Consider the following 14196-nt stretch of genomic DNA (forward strand, 5'->3'; position numbering starts at 1 on the left):
TGGAAAAAAAGCGAGTCCCCACGAGTCTTCCTTTCTACCCAACAAACATTAACCTTATCATTTTTCACCAGTCAGTGGAAATTAACTGATTTTAGTTTTATTCAGTTAGCCGTAACTTTATACAGTGATGCACCAGAACAGGTTTGGTCACGACGCATGCAGTTAAGTGCCAACACTCTTCCCTGCAAGTTTTATGCACTCGTTTTTTTTTTTTCTTCAGTAAGGGTGCATTAAATGTATCAAAAGTGACCGGGAAGACATTTATAATGTTATAAAAGATTATTATTATATGTTTTTAGATAAATGCTGTTGTTGTTACCTGAAATAAGTGTAATATAAAGCAGCACAACTGTTTTCAACATTGCTAATTATAAGAAATGAAATTGATCAAAAGTGACAGTAAATACATTTATAATACTGCAAAAGATATTTGCAATAAATGCCTTTATTTCTAAATCACTTCCACAAAAACATTAAGTAGCAAATCAGCATATCAGAATGATGTCTGAAGGATCGTTTGACACTTAAGACTGGAGTAATGATGCTGAAAATTCAGCTTTGCATCACAGGAATAAATTACATTTTAAAATTGTTCACATAGAAAACGGTTATTTAAAATAGTAATAACATTTTAAAATTTTACTGCAGCTTTGGTGAGCATAAAAGACATATTTATAAACATTAAAACTTTTGAACAGTAGTGTACATCCCCTGTTATATAATTAATAACCATAGGGAAAGATTCTACCTTTCAAATGATCATTACATTGTTGAAAAGCTGTGAAGGAAGCTAGTCTTATCACTCAACATGCAAACAACTAGTTTCTATTAATAGTGTGCAAAGCAGTTCTGTCCTTGTTTTATATCAGTTTTTACATTACATTATTACTTTATAACTTTATTACTTTAATCACTAACGCAGTCATAGTTGTGAATCTCTTGTGAAAACACATCACACAACCTCTCAGCCTCTATCAAAGGTGGAAGCATATAGTGTAACTTCAGTGAATCTGTTAAATGAACATGGACACTATATTTCAGGCAAACAACCTCCAAACCAGGACTTTTTATTCTGTTGAAGTCTGTTATACTTTACATTTTTGGAGCTAAATGACAGACACTCTAACACATCATTCACTGCTCTAATTTCCCTTCAGACTGAACAAACATAAGGAAAGAAAACGGTACGCTTTGATTAACAAATGACTTCCACAGCCTTGCTCTGTGTGCATGTGCTGAAGCTGGACATCTTTAGAACGATTGCAGCATTTGTCTCTATTTGCATTAGTGTAATCAGCTCAACTGTCCTCTTGTGTTACATATTAAGCTGCGCTTTGCATCTTATATTGGCTCCACTTTCCCTTTTGTTCCACTGGTGGTTTGGCTTCTATCAAGATTTTTATTTATTTTTTACGATGGTTAGAATTCATAGAATTTATAGCAAGTTTAGTTAAAGGGATAGCTCACACAAAAATAAATACACTCTTTATTTGCTCATTCTTACATTGTTCCAAACCTGTTTGTTTTTCTTTCTTCGGTGGAACACAAAATATATTTAGAAATTTCTTGTCCATACAGTGAAAGTCAATGGGGTCCAAATTTCTTCTTTTGTGCTCCACAAAAGAAAGTCATACAGGTTTGGAAAGGCATTGGGGTGAGTGATGTGATTTGATTATTTTTCGATTATAAGTTTGGTTATTTTTTTAAATTGAGTTTTATATGCCTTATACTTTAAGTATAATTGTAAAATAGTTTAAAGCTAATATTTGAGAATTTACTCAAATGTTCTTGATGAATTAGGTTCAACTTCCACATAGAAACCTTTCTGTGTCAGATCTGAGAATTAGATTTTGGTCTTTATACTATATGTTGGCATTGCATATTTGTAATTCTCATTTGCATGTGGCATATTTCCAGACTTTTTTGTGCATTTGAACTTTTGAGACACACCATTTGCTGAAGCTGACCTGTTTGTGGCTCCGCCCACTGTCCCCACATGTCTAACCTCAATCACCCACTATGCCAGAGCACAGAAATCTTCACATCTTCATAAAGTTCTGACCATCAGCGGTGCTCATTTTCGTCACAGACACCTGTCCTGAAGACCAAACTGATAAGCTCAGGTATGCCACTTTACAATCAGATCTACATTACCATATCTACAGCTGCATAAGCAAATCAAACAATGCAAGCGATGCTTATCTTGCTTTTAGAGGAATTTGATTCCAAGTGTAATTTCTGTTAAATAGACAGGTGACACTGTCACTGCTGTTGTGATTTGTCTTGTTCTCTTCAAATCAGTAGCATTTATTGTAAGATCTGTGCTTATGGGGTTGTTTGCTATGGAAAATTATGGGTTTTGTGTTAAATGTAATTTGAAATGTAAATATTCTTAAAAGTTGTTGCGATTGCAGATTGATTCCCAAACAAACTTAGAATGTATTTGTGAAATGTATTTGTATGTGGTTCAGCTTTAAACTGAAGATATTCTATTGCAGTTATTGAAATAATTAAATAATAGCTTTGATTGTAACCGATACACTCAATGCAAAAAAATCTTCTTGTTCTCACTAACAGAAATATGCTTAATTAGGAGGTTTTCTGTCATTGCACTACACTTTAACATGCTACTTCAGGGTGAAAAAATAAAATAAAATAAATAAATATATATATATGTATATACATATACTATGTGACATTTTCCATGTGCATTAAATGTCCTTATTCACACAGTACAAAAGGAGTTCCTGACAGACATGGAGACCTCCACTGAACAGGCTCGCTGGGTTTCCTCCTCCATGGTATCATCAGAGGTGATGCCCAATTATCCACCTGACTCCAGCTATATGGTCCACACTGAGGAGGGTTCAGTGTACCCCTACACCGATGCCGATCACAGCAGCCTGCCCTCTTTATTCAGCAGCCCTGTCAATGGTCGTCCATCTGGAGCTTTCCAAACCAGCTCAGGTAACGCATGTACAGGACACAGCACACTGTCAAAGATATATTATGGCAGTGTCACATGGTACTTTGAAATACATTACCTAGCATGCACAAGTTTGAGGTGAAAGAAGCCTCTTCTGCTCACAGAGGCTGTGTTTATTTAATCAAATAGTAGTGTGTACTGTACCAAACAATTACCATATTTATATGCTATTATATATTTTTTTGTACTTTATGAACATTGCCATAGTATTAACATGTCCAAAATGTACTGTATTGTCCTATAAAGAAAAAAGCCTATGAATAATATAAAAAGAACCAACTAGTACAGAGAAACCATATGTAAGTGAAAGTATGGGACTAATCTAGCTATTTTGACGTCTTCAGCAATGGCTATATTTCAAATGAATTGTTAAAGAAGCCTGTTTCTGCAATTATTTTCATATTTGGGTGATACAAACTCTCAATAGCGAGTTAAAAAGTCATAATTGTGAGATATAAACTCGCATTCCTGAGAAATAAAGTCAGAACTGCGAAATATAAATGAACAATTGCAATTCTGAGAACATACAGGTGCATCTCAATAAATTAGAATGTTGTGGAAAGTTTATATCAGTAATTCAACTCAAATTGTGAAACTTGTGTATTAAATAAAGTCAATGCACATAGACTAAAGTAGTTTAAGTCTTTGATCCTTTTATTTGTGATGATTTTGGCTCACAGTTAACAAAAACCCACCAAGTCACTATCTCGACAAATTAGAATATGGTGACATGCCAGTCAGCTAAACAAATCAAAACACCTGCACAGGTCTCCTGAGCCGTCAAAAAAGTGTCGTGGAAATTCTAATTCAATTACAATTTGTAGAGACTGAGAATGAAAAAATCAAACAGAGTTTTGTCTTTGTATTGCTTTAATTCTCTGCAGAGAATGATCTGGTTTACACACAGCTGAGATAACACACAGACTCACAGCCCACTTTTTATAGTATGTAAAAAGATACATTGAAGGACAGACTAGGACCTTTGAGCCAATCATGTTGCTCAGTGCACATCACTCCATAACACATGCACATCTCATGCACATTACATGGAAGATGTCTAGTCACTCTCAAAACTGCCCGTCCCTGGTACACAGTTTCCCCATAAATGTTGTTTTTCAACCTAAAGCAGTTACGTAAGTTACATAAAATAACTCAATGTCCCTATGGACTAAATATACTACCTTATTCATTGTATGTTTAAAAGATGCTTAAATTAGATGAATGCAATCAATGCCAAATTAACAAAGGTAAAAATGTCCATAACACTTCTCCTCCCTTTTGATCATTATTGATCACTTATATTGATTAAATGTAGACAAATTTGTGAATACACTACCCTTATAGTTTACATCAATCATGTAAATTCAAGATTTAAAACACCATTACTCTCATAAGGGTGCAAAAAAGCATTTGCATTGTTTTTTATGGAACATAGTCATTCCTAACATATAAGGAAGCTATAAAGAAAACAATAACTCTTATATTTGATTATATGTTAAAATCTTAGTGTGATATTCAAAAATGAAAAACGTTCTTAACTTTCCTTCCAGTTGCATCATCTCGTAACACGGACAATGACCTGCTTTAGACCCTCTTTATTCTACAGCATGTAATGCTTACTAACTACTCTTCTTCTGTAGAGCTGCTGCAGGGGTCAGATTTTAGCATCTCATTGTCTTCATCATTTTCATCAGAAGCACTCACATTATTCTTACTTTCAACAAGACATTGTACATTACTCTGATGCATTACTAAAGATTTCATGATTGAATTTACAGATCTTCTAATCATTCCCACTACACAAGGCCACATACACAGCAAAAATAAAATCATGGCCAGTGTTGAGATGGCAGTTAACCCAATATATTCTCCAGAACAAGTGAGTCTTGCAGTGCAGTCAGCCTCAGTCCTCTTAGTTTCGTCATCTTAGTAGTGTTCAGGAAACTTATCAGTTCATACCTTGTGATTCGGACTTAAATTTGAAGAAGGCTGACCCCGAGCTCCTGAATTACAGCATTGAAGAACTTCTCAGCTCCGTTCCACAGCCTGTGTTCCCTCCTGTCAAGTTGGTCGTGTAGTTTCGCTGCAGTGGTCTGATGGTATGTTTCCTAACAGCTCAAGTCCTTCGCTGTCATCCGTTGGCCCAAACTGACCTCAGATCACCCCCACACAGTGATGTTGCTGCGTGTTCAGCTCCCATACACCACTGTATGTTTGTTCACCTAAGTCAGTCAGACGTCCCCCTTGGCACGGGGCAGCTGGTCAATCACTTTACTGAGCTGTAGCCCTCTGGTGGCGCTCAAACCTTCCTGTAGTGACTTCGTACGACCTCGTAGCTCTCTTTGCCACTTTTACCATGTTTTATCAGCCAGACCTGATATCATGCAAGAGACAACTTTCGACAATACTTAAGCATGTTATCTTCACACAAGGCTGTAGAGCACAGTGGTTGTGGTTCTGCTCCTACTCCATTGGGAGTTAGCCTGCCAAACTAAATTTCAAATGGACTCAAGTTAAATAAATTTCAAATGGACTGTTCTTTTTCCTCTTATTCATTATACCCAAGACAGTCCTGTTTGCTCACAACACTTCATTAATTAGTTCTTTAATGTCACATCTGACTGATGGTTTCATTTGCATTATCAATTTTGCTTTCAATTGTACATTATCAAATCGCTGATTTGGAAGTGGGTGTGCCGCTTGAGGCATCATTTGCCCTCTGTCCACTTTGCTTGTGGCACAAATCATACATGATTGACAATATCACAAAGAAAGTGAATCCCTTTGTGAACCAATATTGATTTAGCAAATCAATCATTCCCCCTTAACTCATGTGATCTAAGCCATGTACAAGTTTTGCATAGTGTGGGAAACAGTGTTTTGGCAGACATGTTCTGTCTTCAGTACTTGGCCTGTTTTCAGTTTGCACTCGGCCTTCACCCATTGTTTCTTCTCCTTTGCTGTGGCAAAAGCTTGCATTGCTGTAAGATAATCAGAAGGGATTGTAAATGAGTCATTGTTAAATGTTATACAGGTAAAAGAAGGTTCTGTTTTCACCGCTGTGTCCTTTGCCGTGGTATCAGCTTACTTACCTAAAAACAAAAAATCATAACTTTTGGAATGTGTGACACATTTGCAGATAGCAACTGACTTTGGTAGCAAAATTGCTTCTAACAATGCTGCTATTTTCTCATGGTTTAAATCAGGCTTACCATCAGACGTTATAAATTTTCTGTGCTTCCACAATGGCCCAACATCATGACAAACCCAAAAGAATAACAAGAATTTGTAAAAATGGTAACTGTTTGTCCATTAGCAATTTTGCAAGCCTCTGTCAATGCAACCAATTCAGCCGCTTGCGCAGAGCAATCCGCGGGGAGCGCTCCAGATCTTATTGTTGCATATGCAGTGGTTACGGCTTAACTTGTTCTGTTTTTGCCAATTATTTGGCTCTCTAGATGCTCAACCATCTATGAATAGAATTAAGTGTTCCTAAGGGGGTTTCTTTTGAAATCTGGTTTTGGTGGACAGACCTGTTCAAATGTGGCAACACAATCATGTGCTTTCCCATCCTGCTTTGTAGAGAGCAGTGTAGCTGGATTTAACACTGTGCATCTTTTTCTAATAGAATTGCATTGTACCTGAGACACCTGACCGTTGACAATGGTGGTGATGGGATGTTTTCTGTTCCAACAGGATCACAAAGACCATGCGTGGCACGAGTAATGTCACATCAGACTACCCCACAATTTCCCTTGAAGCTAAAATAGCTTTTTTTCTGCAGATGCAACAGCTCTCAGGCATGTTTGCATGCCTGCCGCTACCAAATCAAGCTTACTCGAAAAATAGGCCACAGGTCTCCCCCATGATCCTGTAACAGAACAGAAATCAGAAACCAATTCTCTCATCAACAGTTTGTACAAAATTTCTCTCTGGGTCTGGGAGTCCCAGTGTTGGTGATGTTTGTAGCAATAATATATTCTTAAATGCTTTCTCTGCTTCTGGAATCCAGATCAGTTTGTTATGGGGTTGCAAGCCCTTCCCATGAGCCAAAGCCCTCAAGGGCGATTCCTTGATAACATAATTTGGAATGAACATTCGACAATATGAACACATGGCCAAAAATGACATTAGTTTATGACAAATGACATGATAGGCTTTAGAATCTTTTGAATTTGTTTCTTTTTGTTTTACAGATAAAGATTTGGCATTTTTAGTGATGATGTCCTAAAAATGTCACCTCCCTTTTTACGAACTGGCTTATGACCCTCAGCAGCCAAACGTTTTAAAAATTTGACAGTATTTTGTTCATGAAAAAGAATTTGGAAAAAATCCAAGTCCAGGCACTCAGTAGGATGCAAAAGTTAAAAAGACTTTTTTATTTGAAAGGGATAAAGCATAAAACACCAACACCTATCGGCCCACTGGCCTTCATCAGGGTGTTGGTAACAAACAAACAGAGTCAAGCCATACTTATAGTTGCATTGATTTCAGGTTTGCCACTCTGGCATTTGCAACACAATTTCTTTGCCACTAGAGGCAATAGTTCAGATCAGGACCAAATGAGACATCACCAAGTGGAAGAACAGGAATGACACAACTGAAAATATCCAGTGTACTTCACACAATATACTCCAAAAATGGTCAATAAACCAATTACACATCATCATAGAAATATTTATAAGTGATCAAAAGACTATGCATGCTAGCCATTAACGTTACCATAGTAAACATGGTAAATGCGACTACTTTAAGAAATCAGCCAGCAGCTTCTTATTCTCTATCACAATTGTGTATTTATTTAGCAACATATTTTATCTGTCGCAAGTCTCATCCTGTGAGTTTAGCTCCTTGTAGCCTATGTCATAAAAATATGATAATGTTTTTTTTCGGGAGCTTTTATAAAAATATAAAAATGATCATTCTTTCTAAATGTGATGTAGCCTATATACTGTGACTACAAATAAACAGAAACAGACTCGACTGAATAGCAGGCTGTTCGTATGGCTTTATTTCTATGTGACTAATTTTAAATCCTGATAAATTAATTCATTATGATCAAAGTATCACTTATTATAAAAAAAACTTTGTCCCTTTAGATTTAAATATTTAACAAATCATGCAAACAAACAGCTGCTTGTATCATGTTTGTTTTGTGATCGTGCTAGTTCCATTGACTTATTTCTTCTCTTTGTTGGTGAAACAATGGGGTTGCGTGATGTTGTTCTAGAGGGTCGTGTAAAGGGTGGGTTTTAGTGTAGCACAGCAGATCTTCTGGCCTGACTGGAAACGCAGCGCTATTTTGGCCTTGGTGCTACAGGTCCGAGGCTATTAGCCCTGCCCGGCCTGTTTAAAGCACTGGCTTGCAGTGGTCCAACAGTGGAAAAGCAGCTATTGACACCTTTTACAAGCAGGGTAAGCCACAAACATTAATTGCCAAAGAAGCTGGCTGTTCACAGAGTGCTGTATCCAAGCATGTTAACAGAAAGTTGATTTGAAGGAAAAAGTGTGGAAGAAAAAGATGCACAACCAACCAAGAAAACCACAGTCTTATGAGGATTGTCAAGTAAAATTGATTCAAGAGTTTGAACTTCACAAGGAATGGACTGAGGCTGGGGTCAAGGCATCAAGAGCCACCACACACAGACAATGTCAAGGAATTTGCCGAACCACAGACAACATCAGAGTCTTACTTGGGCTAAGGAGAAGAAGAACTGGACTGTTGCCCAGTGGTCCAAAGTCTTCTTTTCAGATGAGATCAAGTTTTGTGTTTCATTTGGAAACCAAGGTCCTAGAGTCTGGAGGAAGGGTGGAGAAGCTCATAGCCCAAGTTGCTTGAAGTCCAGTGTTAAGTTTCCACAGTCTGGGAAGATTTAGGGTACTATGTCATCTGCCGGTGTTGGTCAATTGTGTTTTTTGAAGACCAAAATCAATGCACCTGTTTACCAAGAAATTTAGCTGAAGGCCACTGTCAAAGAACCTGGGCTTCCATACCACCTCAGCAGTGCCACAAACTGATAACCTCCATGTCACGCCGAATTGAGGCAGTGATTAAAGCAAAAGGAGCCCGTACCAAGTATTGAGTACATGTACAGTAAATGATCATACTTTCCAGAAGGCCAAAGCAATTGTGCCAACTAGCAATTGTGAGTTCATATCTCACAATTCTGTGAAAAAAAAAAATCCTGAATTGTGAGGTGAAAACTTGCGATAACTTTAAAAAAAAAATGTATTCAGTGGTGGGAATGGCTTCCATAGTGTTGTGTCTCTTCACAAGGCAAATCTCATTGTCATTGTCTCAAATGTCATTGGCTGTTATGAATAAAAGTTGACTAAAATTTGAATAAAAGTCTTGATTACTCAATAAGAGTAAAGAGGAAAGATTCAGGATTTGTGCTTTGAAGATCTAAATTAAATTATACGAAGTAACATTTATAAGATTTTTATTATTATTATTTTTTAGCATTTTTACGCAAGTAAAAAATACTTTTTATGTCCAAATACTTTCTCATATCTATGGAAGCCTGTTTCTGTCACTGAATAGAAAATAAAACAAGGTAAGTGCAACTTTTTATCTCACAATTCTGACTTTTTTTCTCAGAATTGCGAGTTTATATCTGACAAAAAGTCAGAATTTAAAGATAAAAAGTCACAATTACCCTGTTTTATTTTCTATTTAGTGGCAGAAACAGGCTTCCTTACATATCACAGTGTCTCTTTGGTGCTGTTAACATGATTTTTTTACTTAAGCCACTCATTGGAGCTGCATTAACAGACTTCCCCAATTTAAGCTTCCTTCCTCCTTCTCTCTCTCAGTATATCCCGCTTACTCTTCTCCATTCCTGGGAAACCTGTCCTGGCTGGAAAGTTCGAACGGCCCATCTCTAACCAACCTCTTCCCATCCTCCCCATCATCCTGGCACAGCAGTGTGTTTTCCTCATCCTTCCACGGCTCCACGCCTCACTCCTCTGCCAGACCGCCTCGTTCTGCCCTTCCCTCCCTTATCCAGGACCAGAAGGATACCCTTATTGTGCAGGAGAGCATGAAAGGACAGAGGCTGAGTCCTCCTGGAGGAGGGGAGGCGTTTGGTGGTGTGTTTTCCCCCTCATTGAGCAGTGTGTATGCGCAGACACACTCCTCAAAAACACACTCGCAGTCACTGAGCCACTACAGTCCCTATGGGAGCTTCACGGAGAACTACAACAGTTCACTTCTCTACACACCCTCGTCCTTCTCACCCAAATTATGCAGCAAGATGAAATTCTCTCCTTTAGGTGAGGAAGTATAATTTTTCAAATTTATTTATTTATGGAAAATGACTAAATATTTTGTGTAATTTTGGTTCTCAATTAAATGTATCTTGATTTAAGAATGTTCTAGAGTCTAACCCTTCAAGGGGCGATCCATTAACTCGAGCCGTTCTGGTCTTTTTATTGTTATTCTATTTTTAATACATTTTATTATGGTATCCAAACAAACAACACAAAGTGTAGAACAATTACAATATTTAAATCCCAACATTTTTCATATTTAAATAAAATAATAAAGAATTTTAGGAATTTTAGTAAAAATATGAAGTCATTTTTATTTAAAATGACTTAAATCAGTTTTTTACCTTAATAATAAACTCATCGCAAGTATCTTTTCCACAAGCTGAGGTAAATACTAATACATATGACACTAAAATAATGCAATAAATATGAATTAACATAAGATGTAGCATTAAACCCTAATGAACTAAGATGTATGAATTGTCACACAGGGAATTCTGGGAATGTAAGCTTACAGTTTTTAACTATAAATTATAAGATGAAAACTGCAAATTAAACAGTATTTTACTGTTAAATTACAAGAAAAGTCCCTTAAGATACAGTTTCACAGTATACTGTAAAATAAGGGAACTTATTGTTAACCAACTAACAGGTTTTTACCCCAGTATTTATTTTTATATTTTACTGTCAAAATGTAAAAAAAAAAATTATATTAGAATGTTCTTTGTGATTCAATTACTACATGTTACCCAATCAGCACGTTGGTTTCTGAATTGTTTAAAAATCATAAATGAACATAAATGGTTTTCTAACAAACAAAATAAAAGTAGGACATCGGTCTGTAAATGCTCTAATTGAAATCTTTATTTTTTCTTTGTGTATTTCTGATAAATGATGTGCAATGTAAACATTATTTCTGATCTTCAGTGGCGACAGAGCCGCGTGAGTGTGTGAACTGTGGGGCCACTGCATCCCCTCTGTGGCGGCGTGATGGAACGGGACACTACCTCTGCAATGCCTGCGGTCTGTACCACAAGATGAATAGACAGAACAGACCCCTCATCCGACCCAAAAAGAGACTGGTACACCTCACTTATACTCAATTCACTGATTTACAGAATGAACTAAAAAAAAAAATAGAGATTTATTTGATCAAAAATACTGTAAAAACAGTGAAATATTATTACAACTAGAAATAACTGTTTTCTATTTGGATGTATTTTAAAATGTAATTTATTCCTATGATAGTTGAGCTGAATTTTCAGCATCATTACTCCAGTCTTCAGTGTCACATGATTTTTCAGCAATCATTCTAATATGCGGATTTGCTGTTGTGCTGCTTATTGTTTTTGTGGAAGGGAGTTCAAAAGTACAGCATTTATTTCAAATATCTTTTGCAGTATTATAAATGTCTTTACTGTCACTTTTGAACAATTTAATGTGTCTCTGCTGAATAAAAGTATTCATTTCTTTAGAAAAAAACAAGTCTTACTGACCTTATTTGATTTCTAGACTTTCTGCCATATGATATTTCTCTCTTTAGGTCATCAGTAAGCGAACAGGAACTCAATGTGTGAACTGTCAGACCAGCACCACCACGCTGTGGAGACGAAACGCCAGCGGAGAGCCCGTGTGTAATGCTTGCGGACTCTATTTCAAGCTTCACAATGTGAGCACCTTCACTCGTTTCACTGGACTTTTATTCAAATGTAAAAATGGTATTGGGTTAATTGAGTATAAGCTGATGCATGTAAAAATCTGTGGTCCCATTCACTGTAAAGTTGGGTCACTCACAAGTGGGAATCGCAGAATGCAAATTGCATCCAGCACCCAATTTTTGCCTGCATTTGTGCCGTTACCTGATTTGCATGAACTCTTTCTGTGTATTGCGAAATAAGAAGTAGTTTTATCAAATTTCTTCCAGATGATCATTATTTATGCAACTCCTTTTGGTTGGAAATTACACACAGTAGCTCTAACTCTAGTTCTGCATCTAATACTTCAATCCCTCTCATCAGGTGAACAGACCGCTCGCTATGAAGAAGGAAGGCATCCAGACGCGCAACCGTAAGATGTCCAGCAAGAACAGGAAAGGGAAGAAGTTTAGCCCCACAGAGGAGAATCTATATTTTTCAAAGAACCCTGGATCTGATCAGCATTTCGACTTGTATTCTCAGAGTCCAGGAGCTCTGGGCGTCTACAGCCACTCATCCCATTCACTGCCGCCCACCGCTGCCTTCCACGCCCAGCCTGCTCTACCCATGCCACCCACCAGCTGCCATCTTACCCAGCATGGTGTGACAGGAATCATGTTGTACAAAACACTCCCAGCTGCCCAGCCATGTGTTAACATACTCAGTAAAAACATACTTGAAAACTTAACAGATGTGGATGCATGAAAAAAACATGTTGCCCTAAAAATATTTGGATGCTTTAGTCACACATGATGTCGGAATCTCAATCCACTGTGTAGAAAACATCAAATCATGTGCGTTTATTTTAAAGAAAGACAGAACAAACCCACTTTACAAGTTTGCTAGATTTGAAAAGCTTGAAAGATTAAGACTATTATGAAGCATATGGTAAAGCGTTAGTGGAACATGTCCTCAGTTATAAAGCTACATGAACATTTTGGCAAAGGTTTGGGGTTTCCGAAAGGTTTTTTAAAGAAATTAATACTTCTATTCAGCAAGGATGCATTAGATTGATCAAAAGTGACAGTAAAGACATTTACAATGTTACAAAAATACTGTTCTTTTGACCTTTTTATCCAGCCAAAAAAAGTATTGCAGTGTCTGCAAAAATGTAAAGCAGCAAAACTATTTCAACATGGATAATAATCAGAAATATTTCTTGAGAAGCAATGATTTCTGAAGATCATGTGATGCTGAAGACTAGAGTAATGATGCTCAAAATTCAGCTTTGCATCATAGCAGTAAATTGCAATTTAAAATATATTCAAATAGAAAACAGTTATTTTAAGTAGTAATAATATTTCACATAATTACAGTTTTTACTCTATTTTCTGATCAAATATATGCAGCCTCAGTGAGCAGAAGAGATTTCTTTCAAAAACCAACACCAAACTTTTATGTGATTGTGTATATATAGACTGTCTTCAGTGTTTTTGTGTTTGTAATCACTTTTCTATATCTTTCTTTAACACTTTTCTTTGTGAACGTGTAGACTGTTTTTAAAATGTTGTATGGAAAAGAATGCAGTTTACAAATAAAATTTTTTGTAAAGCACTGTTTTCTTTTTGCATGTGCTGTAAATCTTGACAAGATGCAAGAGGAGTGTGAAGACTTGCTTTAATTCTTTATATCAATCCAGCGAGGCTCCTTGACGTGACTGCATCATAACAGACGTTTGACATTGTGGTTGTGGTTTTTCTATCACTCCATTGTGAACTGTGCAGCTTGCATGAATTAGTTTGTAGTGGGAGTTCGACAGTTACGATGTGCCATGACAGCACATATGCAAATCCAGCACTTTCCATAGAGTGGGGGAGCAGGTCAAGCACTGCTGATAGGGGATGAGAGATGCCAAAATACATAAATCATACGAGCTGTATCAGTGACAATTAATTCAGATTGTACTGTGGAAAAAACATTTCTTCAACAGTATTTTTTTTCTCATGTATGATTTATAGTCTGAAACACATTATAGCTTAGTTTTGCAAATCACAGGCAAATTCATAGATGTTCCACTTTCTTATTCTCTCTCTCTCTATATGTGTGTGTGTGTATGTGTATATATATATATATATATATATATATATATATATATATATATATATATATATATATATATATATATATATATATATATACAGTACAGACCAAAAGTTTGGACACCTTCTCATTCAAAGAGTTTTCTTTATTTTCATGACTATGTAAATTGTAGAGTCACACTGAAGGCATCAAGGGCTATTTGAG

At 36.6% G+C, this 14196-nt stretch overlaps 1 protein-coding gene across 1 annotated transcript; it reads left to right on the forward strand.

The window, feature by feature from the left end:
* The first annotated feature begins 1602 nt into the window (after positions 1-1602).
* LOC113081347 (GATA-binding factor 1-B) lies at positions 1603-13028 on the forward strand. The gene is made up of 6 exons (XM_026253445.1): positions 1603-2123; positions 2734-2967; positions 9803-10261; positions 11186-11340; positions 11802-11927; positions 12277-13028. Exons 2-6 carry the CDS (start codon positions 2757-2759, stop codon positions 12655-12657), a joined length of 1332 nt encoding a protein of 443 aa, XP_026109230.1. The 5' UTR covers positions 1603-2123; positions 2734-2756; the 3' UTR covers positions 12658-13028.
* The last annotated feature ends 1168 nt before the right edge of the window (positions 13029-14196 follow it).

This window comes from Carassius auratus, unplaced genomic scaffold (genome assembly GCF_003368295.1).
Source record: "Carassius auratus strain Wakin unplaced genomic scaffold, ASM336829v1 scaf_tig00033856, whole genome shotgun sequence".
Classification (NCBI taxonomy): domain Eukaryota; kingdom Metazoa; phylum Chordata; class Actinopteri; order Cypriniformes; family Cyprinidae; genus Carassius; species Carassius auratus.

Coding starts and splice junctions, on each gene's coding strand:
- LOC113081347 (XM_026253445.1), top strand. CDS start 2,757: ATGGAGACCTCCACTGAACAGGCTCGCTGGGTTTCCTCCTCCATGGTA. Junction 2,968..9,802: donor AGCTTTCCAAACCAGCTCAG/GTAACGCATGTA, acceptor TCTCTCTCTCAG/TATATCCCGCTTACTCTTCT. Junction 11,341..11,801: donor TCCGACCCAAAAAGAGACTG/GTACACCTCACT, acceptor TTCTCTCTTTAG/GTCATCAGTAAGCGAACAGG.